Source organism: Alternaria triticimaculans (assembly GCF_023758025.1).
Source record: "Alternaria triticimaculans strain BMP 0046 chromosome Unknown scaffold_5, whole genome shotgun sequence".
Taxonomy (NCBI): Eukaryota; Fungi; Ascomycota; class Dothideomycetes; order Pleosporales; family Pleosporaceae; genus Alternaria; species Alternaria triticimaculans.
In genome coordinates, this window is record NW_026055962.1 from 635,175 (window position 1) to 657,502 (window position 22,328).

The window sequence follows — 22,328 nt, forward strand, 5'->3', positions numbered from 1 at the left end:
GGATAGTACAAGCTGCAAACGCCTTCCCGCCCAATGGGAGATTGGCAGGGAAGTGCCAGCTCATCGTAAACTCGAGCGGTCTAATTTATATGCCCCGAGCGTTGCGTTACCAGCCATCGAATGCGACTTCGCGTGTCTGGTACAATTACGTCTATATGGTCTTGCTGCGCTGCTCACTCTGTACGACGATGGCGGCCAGCGACAGTGGACCGGCCACAGGCCATGGACCGAATTCTTTGTTGATGTTTACTGTCGGACAGCGATTCCACGAAGCGATATGCACGCGATGACGCCGCTGGGGCTCGAAAATTGAACCTCATGCAGCAGTGGCAGGGAGGGCGTTGTGGCGGTCTCCGGTTGGACAAGTTAGCTGCATATGAGCCTCGAAAGGAGCGCACTACAGCGGGTGCTAGCGGGAAAAGAGCAGCGGTGTGTGTGAAGATGCAGAAAAGAGGTGCGTTGTCAACAGCCTTAGCAGCTCTTGGCCCCACTGTGCCTAGCGCGCTTGGGCCCGTGGAACTTCCTCCGCGCTCCGACGCGACGCAGCCTCGACACGGCTGCTGGACTCCCATCACGCGCTCTGCACCCCCAACCGGCCTAGCACTGAGCATGTCACTCTGCGTTCGAGTGCTCTCCAAGTCCATCAAACGGGGGCGGCATGGCTAAGCTTCGGGCCACGCGCAAGAAGCCGATCGTCGTCTCATCCGAGTCTGAGGCGGATGATTCACATACACCGCCTCCCGCGCGTCCCAAGAGGGGCACACTAACAGGCGTCGCGACTGGGGCGCATGGAGAAAAGAAGGCTACCCGATCCAAGACACGTGCAGCCTCGCCCACGCGATCGCGAGCAGTTCCTACTAAGCAGTCTCCAGCCAAATCGCCGGCTAAAGCAAAGCCAGCATCCAAACCCATCACTTCTTTCTTCAGTAATATACCGCGCTCGCAGTCGCTTCACCCCACGCCGAGCCCTGAGAAACCGGCCCTGTCAATTGAAGATGTAGACGATATCTTTGATTCCTCAGACGATGCGCCGTCCATCAAGCCCCCGAAGCCCCTCCCCGTTCGTAAGAGACCGATCGCTGCGACAGCGCCAACGGACCCTGGCAATGCTGTGAGCAACAGGCAGAAGTTCCTGCGAACAGCGAGCGGAGCGCGTAGTACAACCCCGCTATCCACAACACCGATATCGTCTCAGCCAGCGCGGCAGGACACCGAAGACCGGCGGCCGTGGACTGAAAAGTACGGCCCAGTGTCGCTCGATGAGCTCGCTGTGCATAAGAGGAAGGTGACGGACGTGCGGACATGGCTCACAGACGTCTTCAGCGGCAAGGCACGCAAGCGATTGCTGCTGCTCAAAGGCCCTGCTGGCAGTGGGAAGACCACCACCATGTCCCTGCTGTCCAAGGAACTGGGTATCCACATGCATGAATGGAAGAACCCTATAGGTTCCATGTCAACCTCCGACAGCTTTGTGTCTGCTACTGCACAGTTCGAAGAATTCGTTGGAAGGACTGGAGCCTTTGGTAGTCTGGCCTTCGATGAGCCGACAATGAGTGCCCAGACGGCTTCGTCGAACAGTCAGACCGAAAGGCAGAAGCAGCTTGTCCTAGTAGAGGAGTTTCCGAATACATTCACACGTACTTCTTCGGCCGTTCAATCTTTTCGCTCTTCCGTCCTCAACTATCTTGCTGCCAATACGCAATCAGCTACTGCTTTCTTCTCGACCCAGGTCGACCCCGAGCAGCCAGTGACCCCAATCGTAATGATAATATCCGAGACCCTGCTGTCTACCAACACGGCGGCAGCCGACAGCTTCACTGCACATCGGCTGTTAGGCCCTGAGATCCTGACCCATCCCGGAGTGTCTGTTCTCGAGTTCAACCCAATCGCCCCCACGTACATGACAAAGGCGTTAGAGACAATCGTTGTCAAGGAGGCGCGCAAATCCGGGCGCAAGAAGACTCTAGGGCCACAGGCAATTCAGCGTCTTGCGGAACTTGGAGACATTCGCAGCGCTGTCTCCTCCCTCGAGTTCCTCTGCCTGCGAGGTGATGATGCGGAAGGCTGGGGCGCGAAGGTCAACCTTACGAAGAAGAAGGGCCCGAAAAACATCCCGATGACAAAGATCGAGCAGGAGTCGCTCGAAATGGTGACGCAGCGCGAAAGCACTCTCGGCATCTTCCACGCTGTTGGGAGGGTTGTGTACAACAAGCGTCTACTGGAGGACTCTAACACACCCGTGGCACATCCACCGAACTGGTTTCCAGAAAGGCGAAGACCGAAGGCCTCGGAGGTCAATGTAGACACGCTCATCGATGAGCTAGGTACCGATACCCAGACCTTTGTCGCAGCACTACACGAGAACTATGTCCTGTCCTGCGGAGCTGCGGATAGTGAGGAGACTATGGACTCTATTGAGGGCTGCATAGAAGCTCTTTCCGATGCCGACCTTCTATCGCCGGACCGCTTTGGTGCGGGCGCTGGCCGACGGGTCCTCCAAGGAACTAGTGCGGACAATCTACGCCAAGACGAGATGTGCTTCCAGACGAGTGTACGCGGGCTTCTGTATAACCTGCCATATCCCGTCAAGCGCGTTGCGCCGCCTCCAGGCATAATGGGCATCAAGGCGAAAGGCCAAGGAGCAAGTGGTGGAGCGGCAAAAGGCAACGCATTTGTCATGTACTATCCGGCGTCGCTACGGATATGGAAACAACAGGAAGAGATTGAGGGCTCACTGGAGATGTGGGTGTCAAAGGCGCAGCGTGGTGAGCTCTTTTCGACAGGGTCAACTACATCGAAAGCGGCTTTCTCGAGCGGAGGGGTCGAGTCGTGGAAAGGCAATGCTTCGTTCTCACAGCCAACATCGGCATCCGGCTCGAAAGATGCCGAAGAAGATGCGCCAGTTCCTATTCACCTTGGAAGCGGTGGCTCGGCGCGGAACGAAATGCTTCTGGAACGTCTACCTTACATGACCACCATCTTGCGAAAATCACGCATGCCGAACCCATCCACAGCAGCCACTGTGCGCGATATTCGGAAGATCACAGCCTTCACTGGAAACGCGCTATCCGGTGCCACTGAAGAAGATGACGCTGAAGAAGACATTCGCCCTGGCGAGCAAGAGCAGTGGTCTACGGACAAACCGACTCTGGAGACGCCGAAGAAGAGAGGACGGGTGAAGTTTGAGAGTAAGGCACAAGAGCCGGAAACAGCGATTGCTGGCTTAGCGGACAAAGGTGCTAGTCTCACGTTGAGCGATGATGATATCGAGGATTAATCGGATGATGTGGGGATTGTACTTTACAATATCTATAAAAAAATAGCCACTACATGACGAAGCTGTATGGTGGAGAGCCCTTATTAACCTGAATGTGGCGTGTATAAACAGACAAGGACGTACAATATGCAAAAGGTAAGAGCACATGAGCATTGGACAGATCGCATTCGTCCCCATTGGCGCTCTCTGCAGTTCCTTCCCTTGCCGCCTTTCTGCCTTCTTGTCTTCCATCTTCCCGTCCTGGTAGTCGCGATTTTGGAAGTTTGTCGCCAGATCGCCTCAGGCCCATGAGACTGGTACAATATACCACATTCTGTTCACTGCCCACACTGTACCCGTGCTCTCGGTCATGCTGAAGCCACCAGATGAATTGCGGTGTCGCCTCATAAGCAAAGAGCTAAGCCGGTTCCGCGGGCGAAACGCGCAAACACATTGTTACCACTTCTCGCAGCTGATTCGATCGCGTCACCAAAACTTCAGCCTACCAAACAACGGTCTCTCTCTACAAGCTTTTCTGGCAGCTTCAGCAGCTTCAGCAGCTTCAGCGGCATCTTTTGCTAATCGCACTTTAGCTTAGCCAACGAACAAGAGACATACACAACACTATGTCAACGCAAACTCACCATTAAGCTCATCAGCAACTTTTTTCATAGCTTCCAAAGCCTTCTCAAAGAACGGTTTCAGCTCTAGATGCTCAGCACCGAATTCATGCCCTCTGAGCTCATACTGCTTGAACCAGGCCTCTAAGGAATCAATCGGCGAGCGGCCGGGCGGATCCCGAGAAGGAAGCCTGGGATCAGCCCCGGCTTCGAGGAGCAGATGGACAATAGGGAGATTTTGCTTGAGATGGGCAAAGTCGGTGGGCCAGCCATCTTCGATTGCACAGTCTAGCGGGCGGCCTACACCGCGGGGGCGCGTGTCGACTTCGTTGGGAGAGAAGCCTGAGGATAGAGCAGCGCGCATGGCGGCAAGGCGTGTTTCGATGGGCTCATAGGACATCGGCTGCGTTAAGAGGGGGCTGACTACCATTGCGATAGATTGGGCTACGTTGGCAAGAGTTGAAGACGTGAATGGGAGTGGAACAAAGGACGGTGTTTGTAGGAAGTTGCGGGTCGTCAGTCGCGCTGAATTGCGGGTGTAATGTATGCCGCTACTGTCGGGTTCTTGCCCTCGGCGGGCTCGCTGCAGCCTGCGCAATTGCGATGTAGCCAGAAGGGCTTCGTGGTAGCGAAGACACCTAAGGCACCATCTACTCGAGTTCTACTTTGTAGAAAGGATAGTCTGCATACTCAAGTATCAAGGGTAGTACGGGCTGGACCAGACGCGGTAGTAGTAGGCCTGTCCAGGCAATATATACCTAGGGAGGTACTGTTGTCGGCCCACACGTTCCGGCCGTCTGTCGCCTGGCGCTGATATCAGAATATTCTCCTGACCTCGCTACTGACTTTGGTATTGATGGTCATCGATATGGTCTTCTGAGCCCGCTGCACGTTCTAGCAGTGTTCGGGCTGCGGAAGTTGTGAGTGGTCAATTTCGCTCTGCGTCATCGCAGGCACGTGCACGTGAGTGGGCGAGGACAACCTTGGAAGATGTCGCGTGTCGCATGTCAACGTTGGGAAGTAAACTATCCCACAATCTATCGCGCACATTGCGAGCGTGTTTACTCTTCAATTCACGACATCGACGCCATCATACTAGCGTAATTGTTCGTGCAGAATGACTCCATCCTCGGTCGTGGAGGGCCGAGGCCGAATCACGCTACTGCTCGCCCGCTTCCCGGTGCCGGCACTTGCACCATGCCAACATCTCGGCCAGCGGTTCTCTTCCTACTCCACATCTCGCTCCCACACACCGAAACTCTCGGATCTGGGCACCGAGTTTCTCAGACGCGCAAGGGCACGATCCTAGCCATGCAAGCGTATGTCTTCGTAGCCCATTACCCGGTCGGTCACAACGCGTCTCGACGCGTATAGAGCGCTAACGTCGACGTGCAGGTGCGATCACTGTCATGAGAGGAAGGTTCGATGCGACAAGCTTCTCCCGTGCCGACGATGCAGCTTGAATGGATCAGAATGCCGCTATACAGATCGGACCAAAGCACGCACCTATAGCCAGGCCCACGTAGACACGCTTGAACGAAGAATTAAGCGCTTAGAAGTTCAGAACAGGACTCTTGTGCAACAAAGGACGGCAGACTCAGTATCCTCTGCAGGCCAAAGTTCCGCCCCCAATGTCCAAAGTAACCATTCCAGAAATGACAGTGGCACTTCGCAGCGTCGTACATCTACCGACGTCGCGGGTGAAGTGTCCTACCTCTCGATCAATGCGTCCGGAGAAAGGAACTATCTGGGGTCTTCAAGCGGCATACTTCTCGCGAACTTCATCAGAGCCAATGTGGACGTTGAAACTTCAACGCCGTCGACAACTCCACCTGTTGACGCTGATGCTATCAACGCAACTGCTTCGGCTATTGAGCTTGCTCGAGACTTACCATCTGAACAGATAGCGAGCAGACTTGTACTGTCCTATCTCAACCATGACCACTTACGCTACCCTGTGGTCCTCCCTGCTACTCTCGGTGCGATGCTTTCGGAAATATACAGCTCGAACGCGACTTCCTCCACGCGCTCCGCAAGTGAAACCTTCATTTTCGACATGGTTCTTGCTATCGCGACAGCCAGCATCTGCCGGTCCGATTGGCAAGGGCTACCAAGTGCTCATACTCATTACATACGGGCGATGAAGCGAGCCTCGACCGTCTTGGAGAAAGGCGGGCTCGGTGCACTTCAAGCAGTTATCCTATTGATTCAGTATCGCATGAGCAGTTCCATGGAAGATACCTCAGCCAGTATGTTGCTACACCTCCGTACATCAGAGCAGACCTTGCCTGGTCGCGAGAGCCATCTAATCATTACACAGGCATGTGGCATCTGGTAGGAGTGGGAAGCAGAATTGCCCTGGAACTTGGCCTTCACTGTGAAACTGCATATCCTTACAAACGCTCGGATGACTCTACAAGTAATGCAGACTTGAGTGCCGATCTTGTACAGCAGGAAGTTTCCCGGCTTTGCTTTTGGAGCATTGTGGCTATGGACAGGTATGTTAGGCAATTGTGACGCGAGCATATGCCAGAGGGTGGACTAGCTGACAGCGTACTAGAATAGTCAGCAACATACTTGGCAGACCTCTAGCAATTCACAACGACGACGTAGACGCGGCACTACCGTCTGACCTATGTGACGAGATGCTGCTTTCTGGACTCGAACCGCCCATGGCCGAGCACCTGGTCAAATGCCGCCGCATACCAATATTTGTTCAGATCATCAAGTATCGCCTACTGTGTGGTGATATCATCCAGACTCTGCACAGTCACCGTCGAAGAAATCAGTCGGATGATGAGCTCCGCCACCGTAGAGATGGATTCGCTGCCGACCTCAGAGTTTGGCGGCTGAATGCCGAAACCGTCGCTCATCCGGGTTCTCTGGATGAAGGCAGGCCTTCATCTTGCTTCACTTCACCAACTTGGTTCGAGATGATATACCATAACGCCGTACTAATGCTCCATCGACCATCGCCCACACTGGACACGTCAAGAGACTCAGTTGCGGTACAAGCGATTTTCGCCTCCTCTCAGGCTTCCATATCCTCGTATGCTAGCCTTCATCGTATGGGGCTCTTGAATCACAGCTGGCTTTCATTACAAGCTTTGTTTATGGCAGGGTTATCATATGTGTACGCTGTCACGATGCACTACCAGGCCATTCGGAGACAGCAAGGTCAACGACTAGGTGGTCTGCTGATCAGAAACCCAAGCACTATGGAAGTGATTAGCGATACACGAACATGCTCAAACGTCCTTGTAGCGGTATCGGAAAGATGGAAGTCGTTGCAACGCTGCGTCGATGTCTTCAACAGGCTGAGCGATGCTATCCTAATCGACGTTATCAAATTCAGCACACACCCCATCGCTGTCACTACCCCTGCGGCCAACAGCACTGAAGACAGTGCCCACCAGTGCAGCAATCGGTCGGAGCTGGCAGCGAATACAGACTCCAATGGGTTGGGCCAACCTCACTGGATGCACCCACAATATCTTCAGCCTGTCGGAACCGATGTAATGGTGTCTAATGCATCCCCACTGGCGATCGAAAATGAATTCAAGGGCTCTGCGTACGATCTACGACAAATGTACGATCAACAACAAGTCGACATGTCCGTGTATCGGTTCTCTCAGGCGTGGTTCGACAGCTTCGACTTGTACGGTGGTATGGAACCTCAGCTCAACGACATGACAATGGATACGCATTTTTGATGTCAGCATGCTCCCACCGTTGCCAAAGCTGGCCTCGCATGAGGCTGCCCGCTTTTGCGCGGGGTGAAGCAATCGACAGTTTCGAGTGTGCCGGAAATTGGCCACAATCAATTGACTGGAATTATCGGCGCCACAATCACCACACATCTGTTACGCTTGCGGCTCACGGAAGATGCGGTCGCTCTGGAATAGTTACATTTGCATCTTTCGGCGTGGGCACGCCGAGCGGCGTCCTTGCCAAGCAGTCCACCGGTAGGCTTGCTCGGGGCGGCGTCGCCGAGGGGTGGTGACCCGCCACTGCGAGTCAGCGCTTCGGAGTGGGACTACCAAAATTGGGATCTTAGCGCCCCAAGCCTGACTTTCATGTCGATATCTGGTGCGAGGACGCCATTATCCGGGGCGACCCCATGGGGAGAAGGACTAGTGTTCGATGCGCGGGGTAAATGAACGAGATTCGATATAAATCACTGTCCCGTCAATAGGGCCATGCATCTTTTTCGCAGTGCCTTTAGCCTGGGTTCTTGCCCTACCCTTGACGCTGACAGACCCTGTCGACGATACCATGACCGTACCACAGCCTGAGCCCGTACAGGGTGTAGGATCTCCCATGCCAGGTCACAACGTGGACCCCATCGATGAGAAGTTCCAGAGCCAGCATATGGAATATGAGAAAGTCGAGGTCAAAGGTGATTACTCTGGGGCCGTGGCCAAGACGAGCCCCGAGGAGAAGAAGCTCGTGAGGAAGCTGGACATCTGGATTATGGTCAGTCAACTGTTGCCATACCTCCCAAAACTTGACTAATTACCCCATCCAGCCCATGCTTTGGTTGATGTACTGGCTCAACTACCTAGACCGCAACGCTATTACCCTCGCCCGTCTCAATGGGTTCCAAGATGATCTTGGACTCACCAGCAATCAATACAGCACTGCTATCTCTATTCTTTTCGTCGGATACATCCTGGGCCAAATACCGAGTAACATGATTATAACGCGAGTGAAGCCTTCATGGTACATGGGAATCTGTATGATGGGCTGGGCGGTTGTAAGCGGGCTTACCGCCATCGTTCACAACTACACAGGCATCGTACTTGTACGCTTCTTCTTGGGTGTAGTCGAGGCACCATACTACCCAGGAGCGCTGTATCTCTTGAGTATCTTCTACACGAGAAAGGAGATTGCGACACGCATCAGCATTCTCTACTCTGGCAACATCCTCGCTTCGTCATTCGCTGGACTCATTGCGCTTGGAGTCTTCAAACTCGATGGTGTCCGTGGTATCAGGTATGATCCCCACACAGTTCTTATGCAACAGATACTGACCTCATGTCAAGCGGATGGCGTTGGTTGTTCATCATACAGGGCGTCGTCACCTTTATCATCGCCGTAGTCGCCTGCTTTACCCTCCCTGACGAGCCTTTAACCACATGGTGGCTCAACCCCGAAGAACGCCAACTTGCGCACGCTCGGGTCGCGAGAGACACGGTCGGCCACTCCGCCGACGTCTCCATGTTCGCAGGCCTCAAGGAAGCTATCCGCGACCCCAAAGTTTGGGTGTTCGTCTACATGCAACACCTGTTAGTTCCATCGGTTCCGCTACAACTACCGTCTCTGACACTCTCTAGGCACATTGCTACCAATGGGTAAGTTCTGACTGTACGAAGTGCATGTGAGACATATACTGACTTCGTACCCCTACCTCTGCAGGTTCAAGAACTTCATGCCAACGATCGTCAACACACTCGGCTTCTCTCAGGAAGTCACACTCGTATTGACATGTCCACCTTACTTGATTGCGGGCGCTTTCTCCGTCGCATGGGCCATATCATCCGGCCATTTCAACGAACGCACCTGGCACATCACCATTGCCAAAGGTGTGGCTGTCTTTGGCTTCGTGCTCGGCTGCGCGACTATGAACGTGGGCGCGAGGTACTTCGCCATGTGCGTCTTTACCATCGGCACGTATGGCGTCAACAGCATTATCCTCGGATGGGTGTCCTCAACCTGTGGACAAACGAGGGAAAAGAAATCTGCGGCGCTGGCTATTGCCAACGTCGCAGCTACACTCAGCTTGATCTGGACTCCCGTAAGTCTCGCATCTTGATCGCCTGAATATGTTAGCTAACGTTGAATAGTACATCTGGCCAGAGTGGTCGGAGCCGCGGTTCGTCTTGCCCTTGGCTATGAGTGCTGGTATGGCACTCATGTGTGCGGCTGGCGCATGGTTCATGCGCTGGTGGTTGGTGCGGGAGAACAGGAGGATTAAGAGCTCGAACTCTGAGACTACGATGTTCTACGCCTATTGAAAGAGGTGACGTCTCGAATGTATATTGAAGCAATTAACTACTGCCGCAAGGGTTCCAAGCCTATGTACCCAAAGTACCAATGTGTTCCTGAGCTGACGCCACTGACCCACCGTATAGTATCATTCACCTTCTCTGTTAAACCTGATCGCTTGGATGTAGCATATGACTTCATACAGTAACCGTTAGCTTGGCAGAGCTAGTTTTCACACTCTGGCTTCCTCTTGGCGGACAGCTGACTATACGATATGTCGAAATGCTCTCCCTTTCACATGCGGTATTTGGGTGTTTGTGTCGAATGTGTCACATGTTGCTTTATTTCTGGGGGAGAGCTGAATGTCGGTTAAATGAGTCATGAACCGCAGGGCTGATACGGAGTCTCGCCAGGACTTCGGGAACTCCTGGGGTAGGAATCCTTTGACCTTTTCAGAAGGTAGGGCGATCGGTGTGTTTTGATTCGCTTGAGTCATTCAACAACTTCCGTCATTATGCCGTACGAGATGATTTTCCTGCTATTTTCCCCTGTAGGAGTTTCCGATCACATGTCGATCTTCTGTACACGGTATGCATTGGCAATTTAAATAACACATGCCAACTATTTGGCGAAAATCGATACTTCATGGGGCCGGCGAAGGATTCTGACTGTTACATGGAACGCATCCTACGCGCAATCCTACGCGGCATGCTACGCATCCGACGGCAGTGTATCTAACAATGAACCCACTTTATCACACCAGGAGCGTCTAACGTTCCGCAAACCTTTGCAACACCAATCGTCAACACCATGGGACTGTGGGACGTGGAAGACTATGGCACTATCGCTGATAGGGCTTGCTGGTCTATGTTCGCAGTCACAGCTGGCGAGTAGCCCTTTTATGTTGCGCCGAATGACAGCTAACTGTCTTGCAGTGTTCGTGGCGTTGAGAGTCGGCACTCGCATGTCCAGCAAAGGCGGTGGCCTTGGAATGGACGACTATATCACCGTATTCTGCGTCGTTGTGATGCTCGTCACCTGCATCCTGATCTCGATCGGCACACAGTACGGTCTCGGACGGAGGATGGAGGCCATCGATCCCCCGTTGATACCGCGAGCTCTCAAGTGGAATGTGATCATCAGTTCGGTACTGATATGGACGTTTTCGCTACCCAAGTTCGCCATCATCGCTATTCTCAAGCGTATTCTGGATTACGGCCTCAAAACGACGATACTGTTCTGGGGCCTCGCGCTCAGCTCCCAGGCCTGTATATTGGCTACCTCGATATGGTGGTACAAGCAATGCGATCCGGTCGAATTTGGCTGGAACAGAACCATACCGGGCGGAAAATGTGCCAGTACCAAGGTCATGTCAGATTTGGGGTATTTCACCTCCGCCTACTCTGCCTTCCTGGATGTTTTCTTCGCTGTGTACCCGATCCCATTCATTATGCGCCTCAACATGCCACTCAAGAACCGTATCCTGGTCTCGATCGCGCTGGGCCTCACTATCCTGGCCTTCATCCTCACCATCTACAAACTCACAATCTTTGGAGAAATTTTCGTAGTACTGGCTGAGAACCCGACTTGTGAGTTGTTAATCCCACATATTTCTCAGCATGGAACTAACTCTGGTAGACCCGGTACCGCTTCTCGATATACTCGGTCTGGGAGAGGGTTGTATTCTCCTGGTATGCTCCTCTTTGCCCACACTGGGCCCGCTCTTCCGCTCGGTCAGAGGCAAGGTTCGGACTCTCAGTGGCAGTGGTAGTGGCAGTAGGACCACCAGCCAGGGACAACGCAGCAGCGCCACCCACCGAGGAGGGCTATCTAGCACCAGCGGAAGATGGGAAAAACTTCTAAGGCATCAGTTGGATGACGTGGAGAGGACATCGACCCACACTGGTGAAAGCATCGATGACATCCCGCTCGTTTACCACGGCGCGGACCAGATCCATAAGACGCTTGAGTTTAACGTGACGACGAGCGCGAAGGGCGACCGATGGGCGAAGCCAATTGACGATCGTGACAAGTAGCTTGGTATCAGTGTGGGGGTCAGTACTTCCTTCAAGCATCTACGCGCGCGATAGGGCAGCAGGATCGTGGTGATGATCTGATTGGGCAAGCTTTGATGTTGTTGAGGTAATGTTATCAAGGCTAGGAACTGTGAAATTCAATACAGACTCTTCAGCAACACCAAAGTTCAACTGCTACAACGCGTACCAACCGGTAGGTCTGGTCAAGGTCGCTCGCACGAGTCCGAGGGGCTGCATGCCACGCGCTACCTGCCAAGGATGGCGTGAGAAGTTGGGGGCCCAACGGGTGGGTCCGCCCCTGAGACATCCTTGCTCACTCAAACCTCGGATACCGTGTCCTCAACTGATCAGTGCTAACCACTTCAACCCGCATGGCATTAAATCGTGCGGCTTGTTAGATGCGATTCGGAACTAATTACTCCGTAGAAGTTTGGCCACATCACGTGTCGTTCAAGTCAGTTTACGTATCAGGAAAAGTACACAGGAAGAATGGATCTTAGTACGCGCTTATCTGTTACAAGAAATTTACTAACTACTATAGTATTTGGAAATCTTCAGTCGGCCGGTAATTATGGCCACGGTTTACGGTAGATAACAACATTACGCTTTGTCAAATAGTAGACGGCGCGTCGTTCCCGTTGTTCCTGCATCTTTCCCAAAAATTAATTCCTATTTCCAACATGGCATCAGCAGACCAACTTATCGGAGCCCTGGAGGGCCTCGACGCGAACTCCTTCGTTAGCGAAGCAGAGCGCGTCCGTGCCATGGATGCGCTGACCCTGGCCTTGAGCAAAGTACACAAGCCGTGGGACATTGTTTGGCAGCACTGCTGGGTCAACCCGGCCACCAATGCATGCGTCAAGACGTTGATTGACGCGGGTGTCTTCAGCAAATGGATCGAGACCGGAGGCGGAGAGAAAACTTGCGCGGAACTGGCTGAGTTAACGGGTGTCGATGTAGTACTTATCCGTAGGTTACATATCCGTTCTACTTAACTCTTGAGGAGCATTCTGACGGCAATGCAGGACGCATGATTCGGCAAATTTCTGGGCAGAATCTTGTCATCGAGACGGCCGAGGACACCTATAAGCCTACACCGTGGGTACACGCTCTCGCTGAGGATCAGGCCCTCGCCAACGTCTATGGTGAATTCTACGGCTTCGTCAATTCCCCCATGTTCAGGACTTTGCCAGCCTACCTTAAGAAGTCGGGATACAAGGTCCCTACTAACCCCAACGACTGCAACTGGCAGTTCATGAGGGGCTCAGATGAGAATCTGTTTCAGTCCCTTGGCGCGAACCCTGCCGCCGCAAGGGAATTTAACGATGCCATGGAGAGTCACTCCAAGCATAATTTGACGCCCTGGGTTGATGTTTACCCAACTGAGACTCTTGTGAAAGAGTCCAAGCCTGACCGGCCCCTTGTCGTCGATGTCGGTGGTAGCAAGGGCCACGACCTGACCAAATTCCATCTGCGCCACCCTGATATCCCTGAGGGCAGTCTGGTGCTCCAAGACCTGCCCGATATTCTGAAGGAGTTGACTATTGACGACACCATCTCTATCCACCCTCATGACTTTTTTAAACCACAGCCAGTGAAAGGTGCCCGTGCCTACTTCATGCACAACGTGCTGCACGACTGGGAAGACACAAAGGCGAAGCAGATCCTTTCTCACCTTGCCGAAGCTATGGAACCCGGGTACTCGAAGCTTCTCATTCACGAAAGCTTGGTTAGCTCTGTGAAGCCGCTCGCTCGCGTGACAACGTCCGATATCACCATGATGGCGTGCCTTGGTGCGAAGGAGAGAACGGAGGCTGAGTGGCGGGCGCTGGTGGAGAGTTCAGGATTGAAGGTGCTCAAGATATGGAGACCACGTCACTCTGTAGAAAGTGTTATTGAGGCGGAGCTAGCCTGAATTGTAGAACGCCCCGTTGTATATGTGTCGCGCGGTTCGTTGCGGATATTGTAGATGAAATGGCTAGAAGAGAAAGTGTGTGTTGTACCGTTTGTAAACTCCTAGCTCAGCCTATGTGAAGGTTATCGCCTGGCGTTAATAGTACCAAGGTTTCTGACAGCGCTTGGCCTGCGACACACCCCCTCAGATCTCATTCCGTTCCAGATGAGGTCTGGCCATCATCAGAGTCCGCTTCTTCACCCTAGTGTTGTGGATCAATATGCGAATCGATATCAACCTGGCCCAGGTGACGTACGAATCGAGAATGCTGTTTTGCTGAGAGCAGTTTAGTACAGCCATCCTAAGGCATTCCAGTCGTTGGAACCCGTTAAGCTGTGACTATGCCGTTTCTGTAGACCTATCTCAGCCGTTGGCTATATATAGATGTCGACGTGTTTCAGCTCTGATGGCGCTTATGGCGTCTCCTTCTAGACCAGTGAGCGAGATTAAGAGCTCGAACTCTGAGACTATACTGTTCTACGCGTATTGATAGAGGGTGTGCCCACTGTATTCGAAGCTACGGAAGTCGGTACATGATCGAAATTGCTTATTTATTCTTCTCAGGGTCTGGTATTCTCTTCCCATGAAGCCATTTCCGAAGTCGTACCCGCAGATCTTTCCAAAACCACAGCGAGCTTTTAGGCTCGGTGATGTAGTAAGCAATCAGAAGAGACAGAAGGACTACGACGATGATGATAGGTGCTGCCGGATTTGTCAGTATCAGTACCAGTTTTATTGGATCAGTGGGTAAACTGACTCGCTATCCGCCAGAGACCCCAGGTGGTTGGATTCCGCGCGTCCCCCGTGATCTCTGAGACGTTCTGGCCAAAGTATGATGTGAAGAATGAGAGCGGTAGCTGTTGAGTCTCGATGTCAGGGATGTTGGCGTTGCACGGGTTGGAAGAAGATCTTACGAATATGACTGTGACGATGGTGAACAGCATCACGGCTTGGCCTTGCTTAGTCGACGATCGAGCTTCGACCAACATTGCCGTCTTCGATTTTAAATCGAGCAGATCGAGCAACTGCAACATTTGTCAGGCATACGCATCCGCAGTGATCTTCATACTTACCAATCTATGAGTATGCTCAGCCTCCTTGCTAATGCCTTCTAACCCTACAAGGACCGCCAAAAGCGTCTTGTCCATCATAATGACGTTTTCTTTGGACTGGCCATTTATGCTTTGTGCTACGACGTTCGTGGTCTCGAGTTGTTCGGTGTTTAAAGTCCCTCCGACACTAGCCATGATTGTCATGGGCCCAGTTATGCTATCCGCATCAACTTGGATGTTCATGGAGTTATTCTGATGTTCAGTTGTCCTCCCGAGCGATGGGTTGAGCCTTGTCAAGGCCGACACCATTGGCTTCAGGATGTCGAGCTGGGTCTGGAGGAGATGCCTGATCATTTTCAGCTCGTCGATGATATCGGCCACTTCAAGCACGCCCTGCAACTCATTGTGTCCGTCATAGACTTTAGAGCTTGATTCTCCGGTAGCGTAGCCTTCGTGAAAATCCTGAAAGTATGTTGTCTGGTATGCCGCCTACAATGAGAATTAGATAACAATACTCACAATCTAGGGAGAGACTAGGTCGCACAGACATACTTTCCTGTTCGTGACCCATCTGTAGGTCTCAATTATGTCCCTGAAGGCTTTGTTTTGCTGATTGAACAAGAGCCCGGTTGCTTCTTTGACAAGTAGCGAATGCAAGTCCCACACTGTCTCACATGCAGTCGCTCGCTCTCGGACACATTCGTAAAGCCCTGTGAACCCCCAAAGGGCGTCAGGAGTGTATGTGGACGGGAAACTCGAGATAACAGTGTCTGGGTGTACATCAGCACTTCGCGTTATCAAATATGTTATTCAGCATGGGTATCCAACCTTCATCAACGACCCAGCACCAAATTTGATCTACCATGACCAGCAAGCTGTCGGGTGTAGCTTTAGGCTTGCCATCTTTGTCGACGTCCCTGCCGCTCCATTTCGAGACAGTCTGATCGGCGTCCCTGATGCTTGTGTCGTCAAGCGCCGGGTAATAGAACTGATCTAGAGTTCTTCTTGGGTGGCAGAAGGTATCAGAAGAAACAACGATATTGTCTCCACTCCCAGGCCATTCTCTGCTTCCGATTGAAGGTCTGCGTAGGTAGTCCTCAAATACCATCCAGCTCATGTACGGGAGCTGGAGACCTCAGCAAGACTGTTACTTTGATTACACAGATTATGACTTACGTATACTGAGAGCAGAGGCAACCAGTCGGGATTGGGTCCAGACACAGGATGCGGCGGGTTTCTTGCATTCCTGGCTTGTTCGTTCACTCCTTCCGGAGTTGAGGCCGATCGACGCGATTCGCGTTCTATACAAGAAGCCTCCATATGTATAGCATGTGGAGGCGTATGAAGAGTCTTAGAAAGGGCAGGGCGGACCTTCATCGTCCAAATGCTTGGGTTGAGGGTAACCTCAGGGTCTTCACATTTCGCGAAGCATGACTGGTAATAGACAGGAATAAGCAACAACAACATTGCTACAGAATCGACAAAACAGAAGTAGAATCAACTTACTGCTACATGTTCCATATTGTTGGTAGGTATATGGATCCACAGGAGACCATCTCCACGTCGAGGCTGAGGAAAGTGACCTTCATCGTCGACGGGATGAGCCTCGTCGTAAACGAACCTCCCCCTTCTGATGACATGAACTCTGATCGCGAGATCTGGGCGGACCTCAGGCCTGATGACAGCAACCTCTTGGCTGGCCATGATTGTGTTGGGTTGAAAGATTCGTGCCACTTTCTTCAAGAGATCGGGTAGCCTCGTTATATACATATGAGACAAGGCTGAGGGCGACTATGCGGTCACTTGCACAATGCCGGTCAGCTCGAGGTGCATGCAGCTGAGATATCTTGACACCAATCAAGCTCATGTTTCGCGCCACAGTCAGTGCACTCAACTTGAGAACACCCTGATAGGCGCATGCGACTGACCTGCCTAAGCGGTATCATGACCCCAACTTTTTGCGCGATTTGCCAAAGGACTTGGGATCTTGTCCGTATATTCGGTTTACTCTCAGCATGCAAGGCTTCGATTCCAGCACTACTAAATATGTGTTTGAAACCACGAGAACACGAGAAAGGACAAGTCTGAGGAATTGATAAGGAGGAACTGGCGTTGCTCCAGAAGCCATGCATGCTATTGCGACATCAGTGCGGATGCTTATTGTCGCATTGAGCGTGTTACCTAGCAGCTATCCAACCGGAGTGTCGTGGCTTGTGGTTGCTATCTGACATCTTGGAATGAATGCCCATTCGTGTGTTCTTCGGCACCACTGCCCGGGGCAAGCGAGGACTACGGCAGGGCTGCTACAGATCCCGCATCAACTCCCATTCCGTGCACGAAATATCGCGAATTTAACATTTGTTGCAACGGAGAAGACGATGCGCTTTTAAATCAGTCCTGGTTCGCGCTGGTCATTGTAATCGTAGTTTCGTGTGTTTAGCATCTGTTGTACACGTCGCAATAGCACTTCTCGTACGTGGGACAACTTATCCCTGTTAGCAGCCGTGTATCGCAGCCTCAATCTATGGGAACTCACAAAACAGGATCTTGGCCAAATAGTACATGCCAAAGGTACTCGAATACCCTTCCACTCGTCTCGTCCTTTATCGGCGTTTTCATTAACCACGTGTAATACCTTTTGTACTCGTCCAACGACCGCTTTCGCACCTGCTCGCTCGACACCGCAAACTGCGCGCAACAAGGCGTCGCCAGTACATGCGGTACGTCCGTGTTATTAAACAAGTCACGCCACGCGTCCGGCATCGCTGCTTCAATAGTTCGATGCTCCTCAGGCGGATCGCGAAACGGCATCACTTCGTGCGGACAGCCGGGATCGTTGACGCAACGCAGATTCGCGTAGCCATTGCTCTGGATAAAGTTGATGTTGAGACTTTGCAGAGAGACGACGTTAGAATGCTCTTGGTTGTCGGTGTGCCACGCGATCGGGTAGCCATCTTTGTGAGGATGGATGAACGCGATCGTTGAAGGTAAGCTGTCGTAGTTCTGCACGATGTACGCGAGGTACGCATTTGCTTCCATTCCTTTGTTCCGGAGGGTCCGTAGAGTGCTGTTGGTCATCGGATCCAGCGTTGATATGTTGTGTGGAGTTTCAATGTCGATGTCGTAAATGGCTGCTTGCCAGTCTGGTAGATCGGTATGCACCCAACCTGTTTCGTCGGTGGGAAGCTTTGCCATTACCACGACGCGATCGGGTAGGGATGGGGTAGGTGCCGCGACAGCAGTACTTTGCGTCGATGTGCTTATATGTTGAGAGGACATGGAGGTCGATGGTGCTTCTCCTTTCGCGCCGCCATGCGCACCTTCCTGCTCGGATATCTCTTGCTTTCCTGCCGCTTCCGTCGACCCATGCCATGGCTTCTTATCAACACTGGTCTCGAGGGAACCTCCTTGGGCGACATTGAAGTGGGCGTCGAAGAGATACCATGCGCAGAGTAGAAATATTGCTACCACTATGGATTCGATCTGTCTGCGGGAACGCATCATCGCTTGATACCAAGTGGGTTGAGGACCTGGGAGTTGATGGAATTGGATGCGCGATAACTCGGGCTAGAGGTGTTCGAACAGAATATCGGGAGGACTCCGGTGATTACATCGGGTGCCATACGTGCGCAGGTAACATCTTGTTCCTAGAACAGTTGCCGATGATCAGGTAGTGGAGAGTAATTGTAGCGCGCGCCTTCTCAAAGGGGAGGTGAAATGCATTTCTTGCAAGGGACAAAGAAAAGCACAGCCTCGTCGCAGCACGTAGCCCCAAGATGTGACATTGCGGCACAGTAGAGTTAATATCAAGATAGGGCAGGCACAAGGGGTTGGTTGCGCGCGCTTGTCCTACGGCGCTAACCGGCGCTCGCTGGTTGGTGAATTCATGGGGCACACGCTAACCCGATGCGATCGCGATGCAGCAGGGCTTGGACAGAGTATAGTACAACACCGGATTGATCGGACTTGCGACTCAACTCTTGTGGGCTTCATCGCGTGAAGCTACCTTACAGCCTTACTGCAGAGCTATGCGCCTACACTAGCCATTCCCAGCTTCTGAGTCCTCCGATATGTCGTCACTTGTCAAACCTCGGAGCATTAGCATCAATTTTCCGGTTGTTGCAGTCTCGCAGAATCACAATCTTCGACAACGTTGCGCAAGATCACTGTGAGCAACATCCTATCATTGCACCTATCCTCCATCCGTCAATCAAACACCGGATTGAAGACTTCCGGCATTGTTGCGGTGATAAGCAAAACAAAACAGTACCTAGATAGGGGAATTCTGCGCAAACTCTACAGGGGGATCGCTCAAAGCTGTGTGCTTGTTCAAGTCTTTCATCACACTCTCGCCAAAAAGAAGCGATGAGGGTGCCAGGTGGCGGAATTGGCGTGATGATTGCGCGCCACTGCTTTCCTTTTGCATCATGAATAAGAATCAGGTGGCGTAGTGGCTGATATGACAAGAACTCGAGTTGGAGAAGGCAGATTTGAGGCTACTTATGGACAGTTACAATGCCAGTAGGGATTCGAGAACTTAATCCAGACCGATAAAAGGCAGTAGAGCTGAATGATGAATTTATGGACGATGATAGATATTAGTAAAGGATTTGATGACCTCGTATCTAACCTTCACGCAACTCTAATCACAAATATTACAAAGATGGATAGGTTTAATGGTAAAATGAATGGTGATTTTTTGAGGTATAGACCGAAGTCACAACAAAGTCTATGGACAAGAAGGTAACGTGGTATCAAGAAGGTAAAAGGTTAAAAGGTCGTAACTCGTGATGCGTCTATCAAGACAGCAAACTTCTAAGCAGTGGCAAAGATCTTGCCAATGCTAGACAGGCTCTGGCCATCAGCAGAGATGAGGTACTTCTGGTCGGTGCTAGGGGCGACCATGTGGTAGGCGTAACGCTCGATCCAGGGCTGAGCGTCCATCCAGGGAAGGACCTGCTTAAGGAACTCATCGGCGTTGCCAGAAGTGACACCAAACTCGGTAACCCAGACAGGCTTGTTGAAGGTCTTGTGAAACTTGGTGAGGTAGTTCTTGAAGTCCTGAGCGTTGTCCCATGCGTAGTAGTGGGCGACGACGAAGTCGATCTGGCAGCCGTTGCAGGCAGACATGAATTGCTTGAGGTAGTTGATTCCCTTGTTAGGCTCGTCGGCGTTGGTGACGGAAGGAGAGCCGATGCGCAGACCCTGGGCAGCGAGGGGCTGGATGAACTTCTTGTGGGTTGCGGCAGCAGTGGCGACATCGATGTTGGAGCCTCCACCACCAGCTTGGTCGGGCTCGTTGAAGCTCAAGACGTGCGAAACCTTGTAGTTCTTCTTGGCATTGGCAATGTTGGTGTTCCAGCCCTCAGTGCACCACTGCTGGTTGGAGTGGAGGAGGGGAACGTATTCAAGGTCGAGGGGTGTTCCGTCGATGACTGCCTCCCAGTCGTACATCCAGGAGACTTTGGAGCCGGCGAACTTGTGAGTCCACTGGGATCCAGAAACACCGTTGTGGTTCTTGGGGAAGGCAAGACCACGCTTGCTTCCACCACGTGCCTGGAGAGGAGATGCCTCGATCATGGAGGAGAGGCCAGCAAGGGCCAAAATGAAGGTAGAGGTAAGCATAATGAATGAATGAATGACAGATCAGTTGATCAAGGAATGACTGTGGGGTTGCTAGAGAGCGTGGTTGAGTTGGATCTTCAAAGGAGTGAGATACCGCTTCATGGTGCCTTCCTCGACTTACTTATATCTACGGAAATTAGGAAGCGCCCACAGTGAACGGAACTAACAGCTGTGGCCCACCGCCTGTGCGAGCCAGCGCATGGCGTAGCCTTCTCGGCCTTTCCTGCAGTGTTTCACCCAAGCCTACTGCCAACTCCGAAAATCCACGTGCGATAAGACCATCTCCCGCAAGCCCGGTCTGACGGCGCCGGTTGTGGGGTTTGACCATTCGTCAATCTTGGTAGGGCTGTAGGGGCCAAGCTTGATGTGGAAATTACACGTCGGGTAGCCGTCAAATCACGATGCTGACGATTGATCGTCGCTCGCCTGGTCGCTGGAGCCACGTTGGTTTTCGCGGCATATGCACGAGAAGATCTTGCGTAGTAGTGGGCTTGGGGAGCGACGTTGGGGGACCTAACGCAGCATCCATGTCTAGGCTAGCTGTCTGTTCAGGAACAGCGCAGGAACAAACAGGAACAAGTTTTTGGTGACCGGACGAGGCATTGTTCTGGACTGCGGACTGACTTGGGGTGGAGCGCGCTAAGCAGATTGAGGCAGGCGTCGCCCGACATCAAAAACGTCCCGCGCAGATCCTCACCATTTCGAGTCCACCCATGCACAAATCACCAACGACAACGTGTAATGCTGTCATGCGAATCGAGACGATACGAGGTGCGTCATGATTCATCGCAGGTTGCGACGACAGTGCTGCGCGCATTGAGCTCTGTTGTGCAGCAAGGACCACCGAAACAGAAAGTAAACAAAGTATTGCTTTTCTGACTTTCTCATAATTTGGATGCGCCCACCAATCATGGCCATGAGACAAGCCTAGAAATGCCATGGGCCCGTACCGAGCCGCAATCTTCCGTCAACCACCAGGAACGCCTGCTGTCCATCCGGCGGCATCTTCAGGCGGTGCCGCAGGCGACGGCGTCGACGCCTCGCGTGCTTTTGACATTTTCACGTGGCGTTCCCAACACGGCTGATACTCCACGGCTTCCTACTGTGGCCTCTGAACGCCGAGGTGGATGACACTTGACGACTGGCAAAGGTCGAGACCCTTTTACAACCAAGTCGCTTCATTCTCTCACATGTCAGCGCGATGCCGGTCCGCACTCTGGAATCTGGCATTTGGGCTGCAGTCCACAAACTTCTGTCAGCCTCTACAGAACAGACTTTGACAGTTCTCCACTCCGTCACCGATCATAGGTTGTACGCAAAACTCTGCCTCATCCCCGCTTTCGAGCGCTCACAGCACGTAAGACGTTCCACTCGCGTGTTGAAAAATATGTTTCCCGCAGCAAGATGCCGAGTACTGTCGGTTGTTGTGATAGAAAGAGACGTCTGGGACCTAAGCATGTCTGAAGGAAGACCTGGGCCCTTCGTGCCGGGCTCGAGTACCATGGTAAGAGCGAAACCGGCACTTGCATGACATGAACGGCCTCGGGAATCTTGAAAAAATCAGCTTCACATCCGACAGTCCCCACGTATCAGCATACACGGAGCAGACATTTTACTACCATACGTAAATGTCGGTTGTAACCAAGCGACTACGCTGCGCTAACGCACGCGCAGTGCAAGCACCGGGTGAAGGAATTGCCGTTCGTTGAGTTCTAGCGTGAACGACTGCATTGCAGTAGCAGGCGCGACAGCAGTTCCCCGCCCGCGAACGGAAAGATGGAATGAAAACGTTGCAGG

At 52.5% G+C, this 22,328-nt stretch overlaps 7 protein-coding genes across 7 annotated transcripts; 4 read left to right on the plus strand and 3 right to left on the minus strand.

Annotated features, from left to right (window-relative positions):
• Positions 1–658: 658 nt before the first annotated feature.
• Positions 659–3,277, plus strand: J4E78_004527 (uncharacterized protein; the record flags this gene model as incomplete). The annotated part of the gene is made up of 1 exon (XM_049365156.1): positions 659–3,277. One exon carries the CDS (start codon positions 659–661, stop codon positions 3,275–3,277), a length of 2,619 nt encoding a protein of 872 aa, XP_049222957.1.
• Positions 3,278–3,880: 603 nt separating this feature from the next.
• J4E78_004528 (uncharacterized protein) lies at positions 3,881–4,306 on the minus strand (the record flags this gene model as incomplete). Its single annotated transcript, XM_049365157.1, has 1 exon — positions 3,881–4,306. One exon carries the CDS (start codon positions 4,304–4,306, stop codon positions 3,881–3,883), a length of 426 nt encoding a protein of 141 aa, XP_049222958.1.
• A 3,845-nt stretch (positions 4,307–8,151) lies between these two features.
• On the plus strand, positions 8,152–9,893 carry J4E78_004529 (uncharacterized protein; the record flags this gene model as incomplete). Its single annotated transcript, XM_049365158.1, has 6 exons — positions 8,152–8,352; positions 8,405–8,871; positions 8,922–9,164; positions 9,213–9,230; positions 9,295–9,673; positions 9,723–9,893. 6 exons carry the CDS (start codon positions 8,152–8,154, stop codon positions 9,891–9,893), a joined length of 1,479 nt encoding a protein of 492 aa, XP_049222959.1.
• Positions 9,894–10,828: 935 nt separating this feature from the next.
• Positions 10,829–11,900, plus strand: J4E78_004530 (uncharacterized protein; the record flags this gene model as incomplete). Its single annotated transcript, XM_049365159.1, has 2 exons — positions 10,829–11,453; positions 11,503–11,900. The coding sequence occupies 2 exons, from the start codon at positions 10,829–10,831 to the stop codon at positions 11,898–11,900; spliced, it is 1,023 nt and encodes a 340-aa protein (XP_049222960.1).
• A 680-nt stretch (positions 11,901–12,580) lies between these two features.
• On the plus strand, positions 12,581–13,815 carry J4E78_004531 (uncharacterized protein; the record flags this gene model as incomplete). The annotated part of the gene is made up of 2 exons (XM_049365160.1): positions 12,581–12,869; positions 12,926–13,815. 2 exons carry the CDS (start codon positions 12,581–12,583, stop codon positions 13,813–13,815), a joined length of 1,179 nt encoding a protein of 392 aa, XP_049222961.1.
• Positions 13,816–14,594: 779 nt separating this feature from the next.
• Positions 14,595–16,023, minus strand: J4E78_004532 (uncharacterized protein; the record flags this gene model as incomplete). Its single annotated transcript, XM_049365161.1, has 3 exons — positions 14,595–14,879; positions 14,928–15,395; positions 15,769–16,023. The coding sequence occupies 3 exons, from the start codon at positions 16,021–16,023 to the stop codon at positions 14,595–14,597; spliced, it is 1,008 nt and encodes a 335-aa protein (XP_049222962.1).
• Positions 16,024–19,721: 3,698 nt separating this feature from the next.
• J4E78_004533 (uncharacterized protein) lies at positions 19,722–20,531 on the minus strand (the record flags this gene model as incomplete). The annotated part of the gene is made up of 1 exon (XM_049365162.1): positions 19,722–20,531. One exon carries the CDS (start codon positions 20,529–20,531, stop codon positions 19,722–19,724), a length of 810 nt encoding a protein of 269 aa, XP_049222963.1.
• Between the last annotated feature and the right edge of the window lie 1,797 nt (positions 20,532–22,328).